Source organism: Loxodonta africana, chromosome 1 (genome assembly GCF_030014295.1).
Source record: "Loxodonta africana isolate mLoxAfr1 chromosome 1, mLoxAfr1.hap2, whole genome shotgun sequence".
Classification (NCBI taxonomy): Eukaryota; Metazoa; Chordata; class Mammalia; order Proboscidea; family Elephantidae; genus Loxodonta; species Loxodonta africana.
The window spans coordinates 193,663,282-193,687,428 of NC_087342.1; the positions used below are offsets into that span (position 1 = coordinate 193,663,282).

At 39.6% G+C, this 24,147-nt stretch overlaps 1 protein-coding gene across 4 annotated transcripts in view; it reads right to left on the reverse strand.

The window, feature by feature from the left end:
* MTCL3 (MTCL family member 3) overlaps positions 1-24,147 on the reverse strand; it is a 56,828-nt gene that overhangs the window by 4,587 nt on the left and 28,094 nt on the right. For all 4 annotated transcript variants that reach the window (XM_023558458.2, XM_064290617.1, XM_064290603.1 and 1 more), the window contains one exon: positions 3,175-3,246. In XM_023558458.2, coding sequence (XP_023414226.1) covers positions 3,175-3,246 — 72 coding nt within the window. The remainder of the gene's footprint in view (positions 1-3,174; positions 3,247-24,147) is intronic.

The following is a 24,147-nucleotide window of genomic DNA, read 5'->3' on the forward strand; positions in this document are numbered from 1 at the left end:
CCAACAGTACTAAATACGCTTTTATGTAGCCTAGGTTTTGCTGGAAAATAAGGGTAGATGAGTCTGGGAAACTAGATTAGGGCTACATCTATGATGGAAGTTCTTGATTGCAAGATAAAGCCCTTATTTGCTAGTACAAGGAAAAAAATGTTGGCATAATGCTGCAGATTGAAACTAACCTAAACAGCAGTTGGTGTGATATATGAAGCACAGATTGGAGCTGAATTCACTTCACTGAGCTAAATGAAGCAAACAAAAAGAAAGAAGAATATCTGATTTATGTTGTAAGCTCTCCTGCCCCAAGGAGTGGAAACATAAAAGTTATTTTAAGACTCAGAAATACACTGCATGTAATAAAGGCATTATGAAGAGAGGAGATACATCAAGGGAATGATGGTAACTTTTATTTAACGAAAAATAAATCTTTTCAAGATACACAGTGTGATAGTTTCTACAAGGTCAAAAGTTTAAGAATCCTCTAAGTCAATGTAACTTACATCCTTATAGCCTGATTTTTTTAGGCTGCATTGAGAACTGGGCATGGAAATAGCATATATGATTGTTCAAATATTAAACCAGAGACTGTATGGAACGTGCCTGGTCTATAGTGACTGAGCAGCACACATTTGCTCCCATTTTCCTCAGGGAATGAATGATAAGCAAGAAAAATCAAAATGCTCTGAAATGCAAGGGAAGTTGTTTCTTAATTTTGGTGTACCTTAAAGATTTGTTCATAAGAAGATACAAATTACATACAAGGAAGTAGAACATGAAGTTGAAGGGCCAGTAAGCAGTGGGCTATGCCGTGTTTACCTGTATTAACTCCTTTAATCCTTACAACAACTCTCTATTATGACCCCAGTTTTATAGATGAGGAAACTGAGACACAGAAAAAATAAGTTAACTTATCTAAGGTCATACAGTTGGTATATGGCAAAGATAAGATTTCAACCTAGGCAACCTAGCCCTAAAGCCACTGTTCCTAATTACTATTTTATACCATTTCTGAGTAAATAAAGTCACATATAAGGAATAGACAAAGAAGCTGAAGCAAATTAACAAAATGCAAAGCTATATGAATATTAGGTTGGGCCACATGAAATCACCATTTCTGTAGGTCAAAATCCATGGCATGTTGGCAATTTCATGTGGTTCAACCTAGAAAATGGGGACACGGTAGTATTCAAAAGTACATGGTAGTATTCTACATATAAGCATATGTAGAGTATCAGGCATTCCCCTAGACACTGGGAATTCAAAGGTGAATAAGATGTCCCCTGCCTACAAAATGCCCCAGGCTATGTAGCAGGGATGAATATGTAAACAAGGATTACAATAGAAGGTAGTGCTTGCAGTAACCTATGTTGTGGATCAATAGTCCTCAACCTCTACTGAGCAACAGAATCATCCATCTGGATCAATCTCCTGGGTTGGGTGTTTGCAAATTGTAACTTCTGAAAATAAATGGGTTGAAAATGATGGCAGAGACTTCAAATGCCACCAACAGTATCATTATAAATTTCCCAGAAAGTTTATGCCCATGAAATAAAAACTGGTAGATTGCAATGTATCTTGACTTTTGTGAGGTCCCAGGTTTCATTGGGAAACTGGTGAAAGCCGTGGATGTTTTTTGCAGAAAGGTGTACACATGGACAGGTAGTAGGGGGTCCACAGAGCCTAAACTCCTGGATTAGAGGATATTGTTGAAAAGAATAAATATACTTTAACATAAGAAGCAGGGAGCCCTGGTGGCCCAGTTGGTAAGTGCTTGACTGCTAACCAAAATGTCGGTGGTCTGATCCCACCAGCAGCTCTGCAGGAGAAAGATGTGGCAGTCTGTTTCTGTAAAGATTCCAGCTTTGGAAACCCTATGCAGCAATTCTACTTTGTCCTGTAGGGTCGCTATCAGTTGGAATTGACTGGATGGCAATGAGTTTTTTTTTTTTTTTTTAACATAAGAAGTGTAAGAATAGGGCAAACGGTATTATGTGGATTTATTTAAAAAAAAAAAAAAAAAACCTGCTGATTAAAGCTGACTGAAGGATTTAGAGCAGGGAGCACACAGTATCTTCCAAAACAAAGTGAATTAGGGAAGAGGATTTGTGGCAACACATGAAATGACCCAGAGCAAAATATTTAGAGTGAGATAGCTATTGTTATGACAAGGATGGAGTAGAAAAGCTGTAGTGACAGAGCATACTTGGACTTATTAAGGGAAAGGGGAGGAAGGTACGAAAAAAGTAATGATCTTGCTATGCAACATTCTGGTATGCTAGAAATGCTGAAGCCTATAAGTGTTCTTTGTGCAAATTAATCAGACGAGCAGAGCAGTAAGAACGGAGGAGGGAGCAGAGAAAAAGGGAACATAATAAACATTTTGATATACTCTCTTTTCTCAAAAAACAATTCAGATCAACCTTCTCAAATTCTGAATATTTAAATATTTAGTTAAAGCTATTCTCAAATGAGAAAATAATCTTATAGGAATAAAGAGTACACACATAAAAACTATAGATTGCAATGTCCATGTTTAAAATTCAGTATCTAGGCAGGTGTTCTGCCGCATCTCCTACAACATCACATCTGTCCCAAATATCTTCCTTTCTATTTTCAAGTCTCCTTCATTGCAGCCATCAGCACCTACTCTGACCCTGGAAACAGAGCTAGTCTTTACTGTGGCCCATACTGAGTACATCTTTTAAGTTTCACTTGCTGCCCCAATCACTGGTATAGACAATTACTTCATTCTAGGGCTCTCTGATGACATCAGGAGCCCCTGTCTCCTTCGCCATCACTTTCTACAACATTCCTTTCTTTACTCTCCCCCAATACTTAGGAACAGCCATTCTACAGACCTTATTAATTGTGAAAGAACAAGATTAGCACCATGGGTACAGTTCTCAAATATAGCAACAGATAAAGTAATGAAGACATTTTGCTGTGCACTTCCAATCTTAAAGCAATTACAACTGGAATGTTAGTGCCAGCCTTACAAGCACACATACTGAATGCTTTATACTGCCTATGTCTACAGCTACATAACCGAATACATGTAATTTGATTTTTTTTTTTTTTGCATGAGTGTATCTGGGTATTAAGTCAATTCGTAAGTGTAATCTATTACATACATTTAGCAATGTTTGATTTAATAGATAAAATTTTATTTCTACATACCTCTGTAGGAGTCTGTTGAGCCTTTTTTTCAGATTTTGGCAAGTCTTTGCTTCCTCTTCTTTTTAAGGATAACTGAAAGAAAGCATGAATACATTTAATTTCACAAACATTAATTTTAATTCCATTTTATGTTTTTAAGGGTTGTTTTTTTAATATGACATGGAGGAGCCCTGGTGGCACAGTGGTTAAGTGTTCAGCTGCTAATAGAAAGGTCACCTTTGAAGCCACCAGCCTGCTCCATGGGAGCAAGTTGTGGCAATCTTGGAAACCCCATGAGGACATTCTACTCTGTCATATAGGGTCGGTATGAGTTGGAATCGACTTCACAGCAGTGGGTGGGTTACTGTGATGTAACAAATTCAAGACAGATAAAAACAATTATTTCAATAATCATGAAGGGAAAAAAGCCCAAAACAAGGTAGTTTTAGGTTTTTCCTTTTGACGAGTATATACATCACAGTAGAAGATTAGCTGGCAATTATCCAATTAATTTCAAAAAATACAGGAAACCTGTGAAAATGAAGAACATCTTAGACAAAATTTAGACTGATGACTTAACATGCTACTGAGCTCAAATGAAAGTAATTCAGATTCCCCCCTAACCAAAAAAAAAAAAAAAAAGAGAGAGACTATGTTATTACTTCCAGCACTGGAGTTAAGTTGTTACCACTTGTAACTTTCAGTGGATTTACGTAGAATGTAAATAAAACAAAAATCCTCACAACTGGACTAATAAGCAACATCATGATAAACGGAGAAAAACATTGCAGTCAAGTATTTCATTTTACTTGGATTCAAAATCAACACTCATGGAAGCAAAGGTCAAGAAATCAAGACACATTGCATTGGGCAAATCGGCAGCAAAAGACCTTTTTTAAATGTTGAAAGGCAAAGATGTCACCTTGAAGACTAAGGTGCGCCTGACCCAAGCTATGGTGTTTTCAGTCACCTCATATACATGTGAAAGCTGGACAATGAATAAGGAAGACTGAAGAATTGACACCTTTGAATTGTGCTTTTGGTGAAGAATATAGAATATACCATGGACTGCCAAAAGAAGGAACAAACCTGTCTTGGAAGAAGTACAACTAGAATTCTCCTTAGAGGCAAGGATGGTGAGACTATGTCTCATATACTTTGGACATGTTATCAGGAGGGATCAGTCCCTGGAGAACGACGTCATGCCTGGTAAAGTAAAGGGTCAATGAAAAAGAGGAAGACCCTCAATGAGATGGATTAACACAGTGGCTGCAACAATGGGCTCAAGCATGACAACAGTCATGAGGATGGCGCAGGACCAGGGAGTGTTTCTTTCTGTTGTACACAAGGTCGCTATGAGTCAGAGCCAACTCAATGGCACCTAACAACAATATATTATTTCCAGCATTGGAGTTAAGTTGCTATAGGTTGTAAAGACAAACTTTCAGTGGATTTACATAGGATATAAGAATTTCACTCTTCCCTCACACACATCCATGCAAGCACACATAATGTACATAAACACGTATGGGTAATACAATAGGGAATGGCAGGGATTATAGTGAAATAGATAGGGCATACCCCATCCAAAAGGACTAGCAGGCTAGGAATTTGCTTCAGCTGATTGTGCAATACAAGAATCTGGGTTCCTTGTGGCCAGGTCTTCATTTTTCAAGAAAAAATGGGAAATCTGGATTGTTATGCAAAATCACCTAACTTTTAGTGGTTGGCCCTAATTGAAATTAAAAACAATGAACATTTTGTAGGTCAAAGATTACATATATAGTGTCAAATTGTCTCACAGGCCATTAGTATATAAACTTTGGTGCTCAGTTCCATTTCTCAGTACCAATATAATAAAGGTAGGGTCCCTCTGTGTACCTAAGTAACATACTACCATGTACCAGATACTGAACTGGAGACCCAACATTACAATTTAGTATGGGAGACAGGGAAGCAAGTAATTACAGTACAGGCTGGTAAATGTAATGCTGTTAGTTCTGTAGGCAGGCATTTTGTCTATGAGACATAATAATGACTGCCACATGGCAGGTGATGAAAAAATACCTGCTGAATTACTGAGTGAATACAAAATATAAGATCCTGGAGTCAGAGGGGAGGAAGTACTTATTCTGGAGAATGAGGGTGTGGACTGAGGGGAAAAGCAAGAAAGCCTTCTCAAAAGATATTTCATGAATTTGGAAAGAATGGCAAAAATCCAGTGTTAAAGGACGGTGTATGTTCAGATACAGAAGGCAGGGAAATACACTGCTGCAACTGCACTATTTCAGTATGAAATTGAAATTTCAGAGCCAAGTAAACAGTCCATGTGGTTATTAACTTCTAGTTCTTTACAGGAAGAACGTAATCCATATTGTTGTATTAGAAACAAAAGCTGTGGGGACTCACCACAACCAAAAGCAATTTAGGAACCAATCAACAAAATAGTCCTAAGAAAAGCATGAATATAGTGAGCTGAGCTATGTAGGGAAGCCTAGGTGGACACTACTTACAAAGTAGCACCTACATTCATTTTTACTATATTTATTGATTTTATTTTTTAACTCATTTCACTGTATATTTATTCTGTGCCTACTAAAACACTTCATAAGGCATCTATCAGGGATGGATTACCCAATCAGCAGGGTACAGACAGGCTTACTTGTGCTTACTAACACTAGTACACATTTTGTAGTGTACAATTTCACCTGTTATTACTGGTTACCGTAATCAGCCCTGGCACCCATGATACAACGATAAGCAAAACCAGCATGGTCTCTGCTCTTCATGGGGTCCCTAGTTTATTCAGCAAATGTTTTATTTTTCTTTTTTCCTTTTCTTTTTGTTTTGTTTTTTTCCTTTTTGTTTTTCCTCATTTCTCAGTTTTTCATCTCTCTACTTTCCTTCTTTTCCTGTCTTCTGAGTACCTGGTGCTATATGCTGTCCCCTTCCCTTCTAGATGGGCTGTGTCCTGAGGCCTGGGAGCCACTGCCCCGGTCATCAGCAGGATCCCTCTGAGCATTTCCTTTTTTTTTTTTAATCTTTATTTATTTATTTCGTTCTATTTTTCTTTTGATTTTCTTCAGCCCCAGTACCTGCCACAAACAACCCATCCAAGCCCCTCCTCTTCAGCTGGACCTGCCCTGTTGCACCATAGTTGAGTGATTAGTCCTGCTAATTGGACAAGGAGGTGAACTGTACTGCAATTTAATACCATATGATGAAGGCAATGATAATGTGACAACAGTATTAGCTGGTATTGATTGAGCACTAGTTCATGTAAAACAATTTACATGCATTATCTCAACTAATTCTTAAGACACTCATTTGAACCTCATTTTGCAGATGCTGAAAGTAGAAATTTGTTGTTGTTGTGTGTAGTCGAGTGAATTCCAAGTTATTGCAATCCTATAGGATGGAGGAGAACTGCCCCGTAAGGTTTCCAAGTAATTTTTAGGGAAGCAGACTGCCATATCTTTCTCCTACTGTGCGGCTGGTAGGTTTGAACCATTCATCTTTCAGTTAACAGCCAAACTTTTAACCACTGCATCACCAGGGATCCTCAATTAAAGCTTAGAGAGGTTAAATAAATTATCTAAAGCAGTGGTTCTCAAAGTGTGATCCCCAGAACAGTATCATCAGTGTCACTTAGAAACTTGTTAGAAATGCAAATTTTCACAATCCATTTGACCTCTGGGAGTGGGGCCCCATGATCTGTGATTAAAAAAGCCCATCAGACCAGGGAGCCAACATGGTGCTATAGACAGAAGCACCACGCCGTCCCTCCACAGCAAAGACCCAAAAAACTAAGTAAAACAGAGACAAACATCAATCCTGGAATCCCAAGCATCAAATGAAGAGATTAAGACCTTAACTAAGCACCAAATGGAATAAGAAACTGACAGAACAGAGAGTGAGTAGAGATACAGAGCAGAGGTCCTTATCTGCTAACACAGCATGGATTCACCATCTTGGACTCCTGTCAGAGACTGGTGGTCAGGGAGTATGGGAGAGCAGCTTCAGGGAGCCCCCAGCAGGAGGCAGAGCACTGGTAACCATCAATACACACTTTCCCACCCTCCATCTTTCTTCCCTCTACTCAGCCGCTGCTGCTTCCCAGCAGGCCGTGATTGCTCGGCCAGGAGGTGCCAGCTCTGTACCGTTTGGATTCCCCCACCCACACCAGCCGACTCATTCAGTACCATTTGTTTGTTGCTGGTGTTTTTTTTTTCGGTTTCCTTTTGGTTTCTTCCCTGTCTCTCACCGCCTCTTCCTCCTTTCTCTCAAACATCTGGCTCCGTGTACCATCTTTGCTTCTTCCTGACAGGCTGCGAAGTGCACTCAGCTAGGGAACTGCTTCCTCGGTCTGCACCACCATGTTGATGGGATCCCTGGGGCCTTTTTTCTTTTTGTTTTTCTTCATTTCTAGGTTTCTCATATCTCTCTCTACTTACCTTCTTTTCCTGTCTCCTGAATACCTGGCATTGTGTGTCATCGCTGTACCTCCTAGCCAGGCTCTACTGTGCAGCTTGGGAGCCACCTCCCCAGTCAGCACAGCCACGCCTTTGGGATCCCTGGGGGCATTTTTTTTTTCTTTTATTCTTTTTCTCTTTTCCTTTTTGTGTCTCTTCATTTCTCAGTTTCTCATCTCTCTCTACTTACCTTCTTTTCCTGCCTCCTGAATACCTGGTGCTGCGTGCCATCTCTGTCCCTTCTAGCTGGGCTGTGCCCCAAGGCCTGGCAGCCACTTCCTCAGTTGCCAGTGGGATCCTTGGGGGGTATTTCTTTTTTTTTTTCTTTCTTTTAATTAATTTTTCTTTGTTCTGTTTTTTGTTTTTTTCGTTTTTCTTCATTTCTCAGTTTTTCATCTCTCTCTACTTTCCTTCTTTTCCTGTCTTCTGAATACCTGGCACTGTGTACTGTCCCCTTCCTTTCTGGACAGGCTGTGTCCTGAGGCCTGGGAGTCACTGCCCCGGTCACTGGCGGTATCCCTGGAAGCATTTCCTTTTTCTTTTTTTTTTTTTAATTTTTATTTATTTATTTTGTTCTATTTTTCTTTATTCCTTTTTGATTTTCTTCAGCCCCCGTACCTGCCACAAAACAACCCATCCCAACCCCTCCCCTTCAGCTCGACCTGCCCTTGTTGCACCATAGCTGAGTGAATAGTCCTGCTAATTGAACAAGGAGGTGAAAAGTATCATGCCCACAGACAAGCAAACAACAATAACATAACAAATAAAATGAAAAATCAGAAAAAAAACAACTCCACAATCAATAAAGAAAATAACTACTGAATGTCCTGAAGACAGCAGATGATATCAAAACATATTAAAAAACAGGACAGGATGGTTCCAGTAGGTGCCCAAAATAAAACACCAGATAATTTTCCAGCAAAAGAAAAGGCACTGGAACTAACCTGATAGGGAATTCAAATTTCTAATAGTCTGAGCTATTCAAGAATTGAAGCAAAAAGCAGAGATAAATGAGGAAAAACTACACAAAATCATAGAAAAGGCAACAAAATCATGGAAAATACAGACAAAACAATGGAAAAATTCAGGAAAATAATACAGGAAAAAAATGTCAAAATAAATTCACAGCTAGAAATAATACAAAAACAATTAAAAATCCAAAAGGTAAACAAGGTTTCAGAAATGGACAGTGTGACAGAAGGTCTGAGGAGCAGGTCTGAAACAATGGAGGACAGGATCAGTGAAATTGAAGACAAATACTTGGATACCACATTTTTTGAGGAAAAATCAGAAAAAAAAGAACAAAGGAAAATGAAGAAAATGTGAGAATTATGTGAGATACAATCAAAAGGAAAAATTTACAAATGACTGAAGTTCCAGAACAGGGGAAGAAAGCAAAAAACACATGAGGATCACTGAAGAACTCCTGACAAAAAACTCCCCTAATATCATGAAAGATGAAAATGAACCCCATATAGGATAGACCCCAAAAGAAAATCACTAAGGAATATCATCATCTCATTCATTAAAACCAAAGACAAAGAAATAATCCTGAGAGGAGCTTGAGAAAAATGAAAAGTCACATACAGAGGGGAAACAATAAAACTAAGCTCTGATTACTCAGCAGAAACCATGCAGGCAAGAAGGCAATGGGAAGACATATATAAAACCTTGAAAGAAAAGAACTGCCAACCAAGAATAATATACCCTGCAAAACTCTTGTTCAAATATGATGGTGAAATTAGGACATTTCCAGATAAACAGAAATTAAGGGAATATGTAAAAACCAAACCAAACTTAAAAGAATTATTAAAGGGAGTCCTTCAGTTAGAGAACAAACAACATCAGATGGTAGCCTGAATCTGGGACACGAGATCACACCAGCCAGATATCAATCTAGGAAGTGAACTCTCAAGGACTATTCAAAATTAAAAGATTTACAACAGGGAGTCAGAGAGGTTAATCTGTAAATGACAACAACGTCAGAACAATAAAATAGGAAATAAATGGTATAGGTATAGAAACTTCTAATGGACAGGAAGGCAAGGCAATACTAAGTAATAAAAGACTGGTTCAAGCCTAGAAAGATAACAGTAAATTTCAAGGTAACCAGAAAGAAAGTTCAGAAACTTACTCATCAAAATAAAGAAGAAACAAGATCTACAAAAACGAAATGAAAAAAAGAAAATCCACAAACAAAAGGAATTAATCACAGCAGAACAAGAGCAAAAAGAAAACGTCAGCACCGTGAAAAAAGCACTACAAAATGACAGCAATAAACTCACCAAACCAAAAAAACCAAACCTAGTGCTGTCAAGTCGATTCCGACTCGTAGCGACCCTATAGGACAGAGTAGAACCGCCCCATAGAGTTTCCAAGAAGCGCCTGGTGGATTCGAACTGCTGACAGTTTGGTTAGTAGCTGTAGCACTTAACCATTATGCCACCAGGGTTTCCAATAAACTCACATCTATCAATAATTACACCGAACATAAATGGCCTAAATGCACCCACAAAGAGATAGAAACTGACAGAGTGAATTAAAAAAAAAAAAAAAAAAAAAACAGAATCCATCAGTATGCTGTCTACAAGAGACACATCTTAGAAACAAAGACTTAAATTTATTAAAACCCAAAGGATGGGAAAAAAAAATGTATCAGGCAAACGGCTACCAAAAAAGAGCAGAAGCAGCAATACTAAACTCAGATAAAATAGACTTTAAAACAAAAGCTACCATAAAAGACAAAGAAGGACATTATATAATTATTAAAGGAATAATCCATCATGGAGACATAGCCATAATAAATATCTGTGCACCCAACGACCGGGCTTCAAAATACATAAAACTCTAACAGCACTTAAAAGAGAAATTGACAGTTTCACAATAATAGCAGGAGACTTCAACACACCACTCTTGGTAAAGGACAGAACATCTAGAAAGAAACTAGACAAAGATACAGAAGATCTAAGGGCCACACTCAGCCAATGTGACCTCATAGACATATACAGAACACTCTGCGCAAGAGCTGCAAAGTACACATTCTTTTCCAACTTACATGGAACATTCTCCAGAATAGACCATATCTATTCTCCAGAATAGACACAGAGCAACCTTCAACAAAATCTAAAACACTGAGATAATATGAAGTATCTTCTCTGATCACAATGCCATCAAAGTAGACATTAACAACAGGAAAACCAAGGTGGGAAAAAAAACAATTACATGGAAATTGAATAACACCCTCCTTAAAAATCACTGGGTAATAGAAGAAATCAAAGGCGGCATCAAAAAATCCCTAGAATCAAACGAGAATGAAAACACATCATACTAAAACCTTTGGGACACAGCAAAAGCAGTGCTCAGAGGTCTATTTATAGCAATAGATGCACACATCAAAAAAGAAGGGACAAAATCAAAACATTAGCTACATAACTCAAACAAATAGAAAACAGCAAAAGAAGCCTACAGCTACCAGAAAAAGGAAATAATGATGATAAGAGCAGGAATAAACAAAATAGACAATAGAAAAGCAACAGAAAGAATCAACAAAACCAAAAGTTGGCATTTGAAAGGATCAACGGAATCCACAAACCAGTTGCTAAACTAACAAAAGAAAAATGAGAGAGGATGCAAATAACCCAAATAAGAAATGAAATGGGGAACATTACAACAGACCCAACTGAAATAAAAAGTATCATAACAGAACATTATGAAAAACTATACTCTTAACAAATTTGAAAACCGAGAGAAAATGAACAAATTTCTAGAAACAGACTACCTACCCAAACTAACATGAAATGATGTCGAAAATCTTAACAGAACCGTAACAAAATAAAAGATTGAAAAGGTAATTAAAAAAAAAAAAAAAAAAAACTCCCAACAAAAAAAAGCCCTGGCCCAGATGGCTTCACTGGAGAATTCTACCAAACATTCAGAGAAGAGCTTGCACCAGTAGTACTCAAATTATTTCAGAATATAGACAAGAAAGGGATACTTCTGAATTCATTCAATGAAGCCAGCATTACCCTGATACCAAAACCAGGCAAAGACAGCACAAAAAAAGAAAATTACAGATCAGTATTTCTCATGAATACAGATGCAAAAATTCTCAACAAAATTCTAGCCAAAAGAACTCAGCATCATATAAAAAAAAAAACAAAAAAAACCAGAAAATAACAAATGTTGGAGAGGCTTCGGGGAGATTGGAACTCTTATGCACTGCTGGTGGGAATGCAAAATGATACAACCATTTTGGAAAATGATATAGTACTTCCTTAGAAAGCTAGGAATAGAAATACCATATGATCCAGCAATCCCACTTCTAGGAATAAATCCTGGAGAAATAAGAGCTGTCACACGAATAGACATATGCACACCACATTCACTGCAAAATTGTTCACAACAGCAAAAAGATGGAAACACCCTAGATGCCCATCAACAGATGAATGGATAAACGAACTGTGGTACATACGCACAATGGAGTACTACACGATGATAAAGAACAACGATGAATCTGCGAAGCATCTCACAACATGGCTGAATCTGGAGGGCATTATACTGAGTGAAATAAGTCAATCACAAAATGACAAATATTGTATGAGATAACTATAAAAACTCATGAAAAGGTTTACACACAAAAAGAAACAATCTTTGACGGTTAGGAGGGAGGGGAGGAGTAGGGATGGAAAAACACTAAATAGACAATAGGTAAGTGGTAACTTTGGTGAAGGGTAAGACAGTACACAATACTGGGGAAGCCAGCACAGCCTGTACAAGGCAAGGTCATGGAAGCTCCACAGACACATCCAAACTCCCTGAAGGACTGAATTGCTGGGCTGAGGGCTATAGGGACCATTGGTCTCAGGGAATATCTAGCTCAATTGGCATAACATAGTTTATAAAGAAAATGTTCTACATTCTGCTTTGGTGAGTAGCATCTGGGGTCTTAAAAGCCTGTGAGCGCCCATCCACTGGTCTCATTCCTGGAGAGGAAGGCAGAAGGAAGAAAACTAAAGACACAAGAGAAAGATTAGTCCAAAGAACTAATGGATCACAACTACCATGGCCTCCTCCAGACTGAGTCCAGTTCAACTAGATGGTGCTTGGCTACCACCACTGACTGCTCTGACAGGGATCACTATAGAGGGTCCTGGACAGAGCTGGAGAATAATGCAGAACAAAATTCTAACTCACAAAAAAAGATCGGACTTACTGGCCTGACAGAGACTGTAGAAACCCCAAAAGTATGGCCCCCAAACACCCTTTTCGCTCAGTAATGAAGTCATTCCTGAGGTTCACCCTTTAGCCAAATATGAGACAGGCCCATAAAACAAAATGAAACTAAAGATGCACACCAGCCCAGGGGCAAGGATGAGAAAGCAGGAGGGGACAGGAAAGCTCGTAACAGGGAAACCAAGGTTGAGAAGGGAGACTGTTGACACGTCATGAGGTTGTTAACCAATGTCATAAAATGATATGTGTACTAACTGTTTAATGAGAAGCTGGCTTGTTCTGTAAACCTTTATCTAAAGTGCAATCAAAAAAAGACAAAAAAAGTCCTCCAGGTGGTACAGATGTATAAACCCATTGCCATCGAGTCGATTACGACTCATAGCCACCCTATAGGACAGAGCAGAACTGCCCCATAGGGTTTCCAAAAAGCACCTGGTGGATTCGAACTGAAGACCTTTTGGTTAACAGCTGTAGCTCTTAACCACTATGCCACCAGGGTTTCCTACAGGCATATAGTAAAGTTTGAAAATCACTGGTCTAATGTCATGTATTTGGTAGTCCGTTGGATCAGATCTTGGACTCAAGTCTTTCTGATCTTAAATGATTACCTATTAGAGTGTGCTGTGAAAGGCTTCATTTGGTCTGTGGTGGAGATAGTGTGGGTAGCTAGGGATGATTTTCAGGTGTACCATTTTATCTGGAACATGGTGAATGAGGAATTAGCCAGTGGAAGAGGGTCAAGTGAGGGAGGGAAGGACAAAGCATCATTCCATGTAGAAGAACCACTTCCAGGACAAAGAAATCAGTATGGCTGGAACAGGGTATGGGGAGAGGAGTGATATGAGATTTCCTGGAGGCATAAATTAGATCTTGAAGGATCTAAGTAAGGCCTAGATTTTATCTTACTAACCTCAAATTACCCTTCTAAGGTCAGTCAGAAGCACTGAAGGGGTTTAAGCTAGGAATGTCATAAAAAGAAACATCACAGAAGAAATATGAGGTCACAAGGGTTACAGACAATCCAAAGAGCGATGAGGTAGAGGGATGACATTCAAGGGGGGATAGGGAAAAATGTGTTCTAGGTCTGAAAACTTTTTTTCTTTGTGTTTCATTCATTTATTTGTTGAGTTCCTGGCATATACAGTATTTATATAGTATACAAATATGACTAAGGAATATTTTCTTTCCTCAAAGAGATGTCTATAATGACACAAAAAATGATACAATTAGCTAAAACTGTAGGCAAAATTAACTAAGGGCAATAAATGAAAAGCAAATAAAGGACTGAAAGGGCCAGCAAGAAACTACGAATGCCAGGATTAGGGAATCAGAGAATATTTTCCAAGGTGTATAGCCCTTGGGCTGATCTTTGAAGGACGTGCAGGAATTCAACAGGAAAAAAACCGAGTAAACAGCAAGAGTGAAGGCAGGGAGGAATGAGTATGCCCTAAATATACCCTATAGGTTCTGAAAAGAAGTAATGGAGGTTGTGTTTGCCATTGTCGTTAGCAGCTATTGAGTCTCCCATGACTCGTGGCGACCCCATAAATTGCTGCCTGGTCCTCTGCTGTCCTCATGATCGGTTGTGAGTCAGACCACTCTGATCCATAGTGTTTTCGCCGGCTGACTTTTGGAAGCAGGTCACCAGGACTTTCTCCCTTCTCTGTCTTATCTGAAAACTCCGTGGAAATCCACTCACACATCATAGCAACACACAAGCCTCTGATGCCAGATGGCTGGTAGCTGTTTCCGAGGTACACTGGCAGGGGATCAAATCCGGGTTTCCCACACATAAGGTGAGAATTCTACCACTGAACCACCACTGCCCCCCAACAATGAAGGCAGGGTCACTGCAGAAATGGGAAAGATGATGTTGCTGGAAAGATTGAGGTCAGCTTGTTGAGATGAGAAATTTTTGACTTTATCCTGTGGGCAATGTTAAAATGAGTCTCGTAAATTAATATAGGAGATATGCTGAAACTAGGCCATTCTTTCCTAAGAGGCATTTTCTATTATACTTTTATTTACATATCAATCAGATAGGGTGTCAAATTCAGATAAAGATCTGAAAAATAGTTTCCCCATGTAGAAAGGTATATTGGCTTCAGGGTGCTCCCAGGACTATAGGTATTTAAGTATCATATGCAAAATTCCCATGAATATTTAATCATCTTTTCATATTCGAGTAAATTTCCATTAAATTTTTGACTCTTACGAAAACAAAGATGAGAAGCAATTTCTGCGATAGAGAAAGTTAGCGAAACAATGTAAGTTGAAACAGTCCCTTTCCTATGAAGACAAAACTGTCTTTCCTCCTCCCCCAGCCCCCCACCCCATTCCTCTTGCCCAGCTTCATCCCCTAAATCTATAGCCTCTACAGAGGGAGTAGTTCGGGAGCCTAGAACGAAATCTAGAATTCATCTTTGTTTGCAACGTAGGCTCTTCAGATGTCTAAATAAATATGTCAAAAACATTTCTTGTCCACTTCTTAATTCTTTGCATTTCCAACTTCAGCTTGGCCAAAAGAGACTGTTTTATTTTTTTTAATTGATGTGAAGGCCAGGAATTAGTGAGTTTTGCCAATAATTATGTTTAAACGGCAATTATATAAAATGGATTGCTTCTGTTTTAAAAATGCTTTGAGATTTTCCTTCTTTCTCAGTTGAAGTTTCGTCCACTTGTTAATATGCAGCACCTTTATGTTTTCAGAAATTAAACAACAGAGAAGAACCTGAAATGGACTGAAAGACATATTACATGTATAAAGACTGCCTATATTTTGATTAAATTAAAAAGAGCCATTTGTATGACAGATCAAGAAGGAAGCCATAGTTATATTAATATCTGGAATTTACTGAGCACTAAATATTTGCCACACAATATTCTAAGAAGCCCTACTGGTGCAGCGGTTAAGGGCTTAGCTGCTAATTGAAAGGATGGCTGCTTGAACCCACCCAGCATCTGTGCAGAAGACAGACCTGGTGATTGGCTTCCATAAATACTACAGCCTAGGAAACCTTATGGGGCAGTTCTACTCTGTGCTATAGGGTTATTATGAGTCAGAATCAACAGCACACAACAACAGCATGTACTTTTCTAAACACTTTATGTGTAGTAGCTCACTTAATCTTCACAACAGCCTTATCAGGGAAACACCGTTACCTGGAGTAAATAAAAGGTTAAGTCAGTCAACTACTAGAAACAGGATTCCAACCCAAGTCATCTGGCTTCAGAGTTCCTAAAAAATTTAGTTCAAAGGAGAAAAATGCAGTCTAGGAAACAGGGTTCTATTGTTTTCTAGCATGCTTTTGTGTTCACTCAGACAGCATGGCTGCATGGTTTGGGGCACTATTTTACATATGTCACACATGTAGAAAGTAGGGGCCAGCAGAAGAGAGATACACACTCACTGTTTCTCAGTCATCCTGTAAATAGTTGTGACTTCAGGGCAGCATTAGGTGGGAGGCATGACTGAAGGCTGGAGAGGAGCTAAAAGAGGCAGGAGCTCCAGCTTTAACCCATCTTGGAAGGAAACAGGAGGGGCTTTTACTCCCAGAAGTTCTCTTCCTTCCCTTTATACATCCCTGATGAAAGCCTAGCAGAGGAGAGGCAGGTGAGGGCTCCCACAATACTATTCATAACTACATTCTTCACTCGTCCTCCAAAACGGTAGGGCAGAATGGATTTATACTAAGGCATGATCTGGGGGCCAGAGTGAAGGGTGGATGAGAGGCACATGCCATGGTGATAATACCATGTCATTTTTCTTTGCAAAATCTTCCAGTGGTTTCCCATCTCCCTCAGAGTCAGAGTCATGCTTTCCTAAGGCACACAAGACCTTGATTACACTCTAAATTTATCCTAGTAACATTTTAAAAAGATGTGACCAGGCCTCAAGACAGACCAACTAAAAAAGATTCTGGGATTGGGCCCAGACATTTTTGCAAAGCTCCCAGGGGAAGTATAATGTGTAGCAGGCTCTGTGAACCACTAGCCTGCTCTATGCGGTTAGCTCCACCCCCACCTCAAGCAAGCTCTCTGACCTGACTCCCATCACACTTCTCCCCTGCTTTGTTTCCTCTAGTATTACAGACTTTCTTGAAATTCCTCAAATATGCCAAACATGCTCCAGATTTGGGGCCTTTGGTTTTACTGTTTCCTCTGCTGGCAACTCTTCCCACATGCACTTTTCTCTCTCTTTTTGGTGAATCCATACACACCAAAACATCTGCCAACAAAATAACTTCCATATTTACGACTGAATGACATTGATTACTTGCATTTTTTCATGTTGGACCACCATTATCGCTATCCTCATCTAAAACATTCCATTACTATTAACAATGCTCCCCAAACAAAAACCTCACCTTTTCTCCTCCTCCTCAGCCCTGGTAACCATTAATAATCTTTGGTTTCTATATCTTTGCTTATTTCACATACATGAGATCATACAGTATTTGTCTTTTTTTGACTGATTCATTTCACTCAGCATAAAGTTTTCCTGGTTCATCCATGTTGTGGCATGCATCAGAATGTCATTTCTCTTTCCTGTTGCCATTGAGTCGATTCCAGCTCATAGTGGCCTTACAGGACAGAGTAGAACTGCCCCATAGGGTTTCCAAGGACAGCTGGTTAGCAGCCAAGCTCTTAACCACTGTGTCACCAGGCTCCTCATCTCTCTTTAGGGCTGCATAATATTCCATTGTGTGTGCGTGTGTGTGTGTGTGTGTGTATGTGTATACACACACATCACATTTTGTTTATGCATTTATCTGTTGATGGACATTTTGGTTGTTTCCGCCTTTTTTGGCTATTGTGAAAAGTGCAGAAACGAACAGTGGTATACAGGCTTCTGTTTGCTTTCCTGCCTTCACTTCTTTTGAGTATGTACCTAGGATTAGGATTGCTGGATCAGATGGTAATTCTGTGTTCAACTTTTGAAGGAGCCGCTGAAGTGTTTTCCACAGTGGATGCACTATTTTACATTCCAAAGAACAATGGATGAGGGTTGCAGTTTCTCTTTAAGTTCACTTATTGTTGCCTTTTTTTTTTGGATCATTGTCATTCTAATGGGGGTGAGGTGATACCTCATTGTGGTTTTGATCTGCATCTTCCTAACGGCCACTGAAGGAAGCCCTGGTGGCGCAGTGGTTAAGCACTGGGCTGCTAACCAAAACTGGGTGGTTCGAACCCATGAGCAGCTCCACAGGAGGAAGATGTGGCAGTCTGCTTCCATATAAATGACAACCTTGGAAACCCCATGTGGCAATTCTATTCTGTCCTATAGGGTGGTTATGAGTTGGAATCTACTCAAGGCAAGAAGTTTGGTTTTTGGCTTGACGGCTACTGAAAGCAGCCCTTACGTTGCAGTGGTTAAAGCACTCAGCTGCTAACAGAAAGGTCAGTGGTTCGAACCCACCAGCTACTCCATGGGAGAAAGATGTGGCAATCTGCTTCCTTAAAGATTTACAGTCTTGAAAACCCTATGGGGCAGTTCTACTCTGTCACATGGGGTCACTCTGAGTTCAAATAGACTAAATGGCACCTAACAACAATGGCTAATGATGTTGAGCAGCTTGTCATGTGCTTGTTGGCCCACATACACTCTTGTATCCCACATCCATAGTTCCTAGTTACAGAGGCTTTCCCTGGTCACTTCATATAAGACAACAGATATGCCCCCCTCCTTGCTCCACACACTCCTTAGTCCTTAACCTGCTTTATTTTTCTCCATAGCTCCTCTCACCATCTGACTTGTTGTGTATTCTTCTTGTTTATGTGTGCCTCCTCATTCTGGAATGTGAGCCTCAGGCTGGCAGACTCTTTATTTTATTCTCCTTACACCCCCAGCACTTAGAAATAGACCTGGTACAAAGTAGTTGCTCAATAAATATTTGTTAAAGGAGGAAATGACTACTTTAGCCTTCTTTCTTACACAGATTTGGTTTAGAAGCATCCTACATAAGACATTAATAGAAGGTTAAAAAGGATAAATAAAATCCTATTTTAAGAGGTCCATTTTAAGAGTTTCATTTAAACCTGGAAAAATAAAAATGTCTCAGCCTTTTCAACGACAAAAAAAAAAAAAAAAACCTAAAGGAGCAAAAAATGTATGAGCTGAAAACTACTGACATGTCATATACCTTCATTCTAGCCTAAGATTTTTCTTGTTTTTTACCAATCCATTTTTAGTAGTCATACACTCAGATTCTGGATTTCAGAATCATTTGGTCAAAGATCTCTGGTATCAACATTTTTTGATGACCTATCTGTATTTTTGGCTTCTACTCATCCCCCCCAACTGATCTTCTATCACTGGCCCTCCAAGTCCCCAGAAGCTCTATCTTTCTGTCCTCAAGCTCAGGTCACAGGGACTCTTGTCCAAGTTGCTTTCTAGAGTGCTCTCTTTTTTGCCCCTAGGGCATAGAAGGGCTGCTTGGGCAAGAGCCAAGTTAATGACTCTCCTGACTCACTTTCACTAGCCTTGGAGACTTACCAATGTGATGACTCTGATGTGGACTATGTTACTTAATTTACTAAGCACTTATAAAAAACAATCTGGAAATTATGGGCATAAAGACATCTAACCAGAATCTATTAAATGTTAGATTAAGATCTTCCATAGTAAACTGTTATGGATTGAATTGTGTCCCCCCAAAAATATGTGCTATAAATCTTAACCTCTAAGCCTGTGGTCAAAATCCCATTTGAGAATGAGTTTGCTGTTATGTTGATGAGGCAGGATTGCCTGGAGTCAATCTCACTGCTTTTTATGCAGTGGCAAATAACTTGTCTGAATTATGTTCAAATGTTTGGTGGAAGGTAGAACATGTAAGTGATAAACTTGGATATTTGGCTGAGGCAATTTCTAAGCAAAATCTTAAAGGGACCACATGGTTTCTCCATACTGCTTATAGTAAAATGTGAGAGGGAAGAGATGGACTTAAAAATGAACTGTGTAAAAGAAAAACAAAACTCAAAGATTTGGAAAATTCTGTTGTACAAACTAAGGACACATACTCTAGAATTTTCACTAAGGATGTGGCTACTCAAACTTTTGTTAAAGAGATTAAGCCTGTGACTGATGGATCTAAGCAACTACCATAGCAAAAAACCCATCAGCTTAGACTAAAGGGGACAGGGAAAGAATGAAAGGAAATAGCTCTGTCTCCCTCTTGGAATTCTATATGCCAGAAACAGGCCAAAGGAGCTACATCTGTTGTCCTCCCAGAAAAGAAAAGGATCACCCCTGGAGCAACTCAGAGATCAGCGGAACTGTTGGAAGGAGCATGGGAAGAAGGGCTGCCACAATTTCAAAAGTGAAATCACAGCCTGCTATGTCTCAAAGGCTGGGGCCATGGCCTTCTATGTGTGAAAGAGTCAGATCTTCATCAACCTAGTTCCAGGGCATGTGGTTGCCATTCACGAGTGCCAGGGGGTGGGGCTTCTGCTAAAAGCTGACAGGGCAGTGCTGCTATGCCCAAGGGGCAGAAGTACGGGCTCTGTCAGGGCAGAGGGGTCAGAATGGCCACTCAGATGGACTAAGAGAATGGAGCCACTCAAAGCCAAGAGAGCAGAGTTGCAGTCTCAGTGGGCCTGGAAGGCACAGCTGAAGCCCAGGGCCAAGGGGCTTCTACCCAGAATCCAGACAGCATGGCCAGCACCCAGAATCTGGAGGGCAGAGCCACTGCCCAGATGGTTTAAAAGAACAGAAGATTATTTTCAAGCCTTGAAAGCTAATGTAAATTGTTTGGCTGGGCTTTGGACTTGCTTGGTGCCTATTATCCCTTCTTTCCCTCCAATTTCTTCCATTGGTAATGGAAATATCAACCTTGTGCCTATTTACCACTGTACTTTGGAAACAAGTAACTTGTATTCTAGATTTCAGAGGTTCACAGATGAACAAGAATTTTTCCCCAGGACGTAATATGCCTAAAGTCTCACCCATATTTGATTTAGACAATTCAGAAGATGGGATTCTGGACTCAGTGTTGATTTAAGACTTTGGGGATGCTATGATGGGGTGAATGTGTTTTGCATGTGGCAAGGCCATGAATTTTGGGGGGTCAAAGAGTGGAATGTTATGGACTGAATTGTGTTCCCCCAAAATATGCATTGTAAATCCTAACTTCTATGTCTGTGGTTATAACCCCATTTGAGAATGAGTTTTCTGTTAAATTAACGAGGCAGGATTAGTGTAAGGTGTGTCTTGAGTCAATCTTCAAAAGGGATAAAAGGAGCATATGGATTGAATTGTGTCCCCCAAAAATATGTGCTATAAATCCTAACCTCTAAACTTGTGGTTATAATCCCATTTGAGAATGAGTTTTCTGTTATGCTAATGAGGCAGGATAAGTACAATGTGTGCCTTGGTCAATCTCTAAAAGAGCAAAAGGAGCAGATTAGGCAATCAGAGATGGGAGAAGATAGATGTCCTACCACACGAAGATCATCAAAGAGCCAAGGAATAAGGACCTTCCCCTGGAGCCAACAGACAGAAAGCCTTCCCCTAGAGCCAGCACACTGAATTTGGACTTCTCAGCTCCTAAATAAATTTCTGTTTGTTAAAGCCATCCACTTGTGGTATTTCTGTTATAGCAGCACTAGATAACTAAGACGTAAACTGTTCACAAAAATGGCTATATTTTCATTTCCCAGTAGGCAGGGCTATTTCCAACGTGCCCCATTAGGAGGCATTAACTATTTCTGTACCTTTTCAACCTGGGCTGGGCTTTTGACTTGCTTTGAACGGTAAAACATGGTGGGAGTAAAGTGTGGTAACAGAGATGGTGTGCTAGCTCTGAGCCTCCAGTGATCTTGCACACTCCTGCTCACTCTCTCGGAAACTTGCTGTGCCATGTGAACAAGTCTGGGATAGTCTGCTAGATTAAGAGTCACCTGGCCCTGCTGCTCCTATTGCCCCAGCAACTGGCCATCCAACCCCTGACAGTGGAGCCTCAAAACCATCAGCTGACAGCAAATACATGTGTGGCTCCAACTGAGATCAAACTAACTCAAATAACTGACCCACAGAATTATGAGCTAAATAAATGTTGTTTTAAGCCACTAACTTTTAGGACGGCTTGTTCCACAGCCAAAGCTAACTGATACATTTTTCAAATATTTTTACCCTTGAGACTGAAAAAATCACTAGGCTAATGAAACAGAAAAAGTGAAGTGGGCTGATATTTACAAGAAATATCCCTTATTTTATCCCAGAAAAGCAAAAGAATGAAATGTAAAAGGCCAGGAAAAAGAGTTAAAGGGGGTTGTCCAATGTGGGAAAGAACCAAGTTCAATATATTTTCCTTTTTTCCTCTACCTTTGCCAACATTTTGATTCCAGTAAAGTTTTTTTTTTTTTAATGAGCTTGAGCTTTAAATAATTATTTTTAAAACTTAACCTCTGAGTTCTAAATTGCAGATGCTTCCTTTAATAAAAGCAGGTGTCCAATTAGCACTGAAGGTGTGATATGAGTTAAAAGCAAATAAAGCTCATCCTAACATTCAAGTGTATTACTGGGTCTGGCTCAGCACATTTTCAATGTACTTCCTTCAGCTGAACTTAGCTTTTATCTTCATTTTCTGGAAGAAGTCATGTATGCTCCTTCATAGTGCTCCCCGGGATCTAAGTCAATTTATCTGTCAATCTTATCCTTAGTTCCAGCAAATTTTGTTTGTCTTTCCCTTGCTATATTTTCCCTAGGCAGAGGAAGAAAATAATTTTTTCATCAGACTCCCTACTTAAGTCAATTAATAGGGCTGAAACATAGTGAGAAATTCAGAGGACACTGTAGTCAAAAAATTGGCAATTGTAATTTAAGGATCAGATTCTCTAAATTTCTTCAGTTAGTCAAAAAGGCTAGAATTTAGAAAAGAATGAAATGGAGATGGGAAGAACAGAAAGTTGTCATTAATTCATCTCCTCCAAGAAACAACCTCAGAACATACAGGAAAGGAAGCTGATCAACAACGGAAAGTTGTGATTTGTCCTCAAAAGATAATAAGTAAAAAAGCAATGGACTTTTCCTTCTTGGGGAAGGTGGTGACCCCCCTCTTGTGACCCCCCTCCGAACACGTTACGGATGTGGAGAGGTATATGTGGCAGATAGGCATGTATGTCACAGAGATGGTGATCCCATCTGCAACCAGTAAGTCAGCCCTCTTCTGCCACACAGTTATCTTCTCCCTCACTCAAGCCCAGACCCCATTCCTAAGTTTTCCGTTAGGAGACTGCAAATTTTTCCCTGTCTCCAGTGAATGCCTAAAAAACATTTTCAAAACCTAGACAAACTACTTTTCTGCTCTAAAAACCTCAATCCAATGCCAAACTGAAATAGCTAGAATCATTTTCTTTATTTAAAAAACATGATTAAGGAATCCAATTAATTTTTCTTTTCTGGCTCCTCCATCCTCTTTCCCTTTATGCTGCAGTAGCAATCTACAGCAGAGGTCGGCTTGCAGCGCAATTATGTGAGTTTTTACTGATAAGGAATATAAACGAGTGAACTTTTGGGAGCATGCTATCAAACCAGGCCACCTGTAAATGAGAAAACTTTTGAATCTTCTGTGTGGGAATCAGGGTTAAGCCCTCAGGGCCCAGTGACTTTGAATAGCCCTGGAGATGCATACTGCCCGCTTTTTAAAAGTCATTCTTTGGTACCAATAATTGCTTTAAAGTACCTCTGTTCTTTTCCTAGCATATTCCTTGTTAATAGTGCTTAAACTCACATGTGATGACTAGTACAATTAAACTTCGGTGAGCCAGAAACTTGAAAAGTAAAATGTTGAACTTAAATCCAGAAAATCTAAGCGTTCTTAAGGACCATGGGATATCAGAGAGAAGAAAAGAAATGGAGGCTTCTCTTTTAATGGGATGTGGTTGCAACAGACCCGGGGAAAAAAAAAAAAAAACCAAACCCGTTGCGTCGAGTCGATTCTGACTCATAGTGACCCTACAGGACAGAGTAGAACTGCCCCATGTGGTTTCCAAGGAGCGCCTGGTGGGCTTGAACTGCCAACATTTTTGTTTAGCAGCTGTAGCTCTTAACCACTATGCCACCAGGGTTTCCACAGAACAAGAAGAAGTCGAAATAGGAAGGAAGTAGAGATGATACTGTAACAGTTAGGGCTTATAACATCTTTGTGAAAGTACTCCCTTTAAACATCAGGTTTGAACTCAATAATTGCCTTTCATTGTGTGGCTCATACCTTATGACAAAAACATCTCCTGGATTCTTAGAATTGGTCTATGTATTGTCTATGCTTCCCTGGGACCTCTAAGGGGCTCA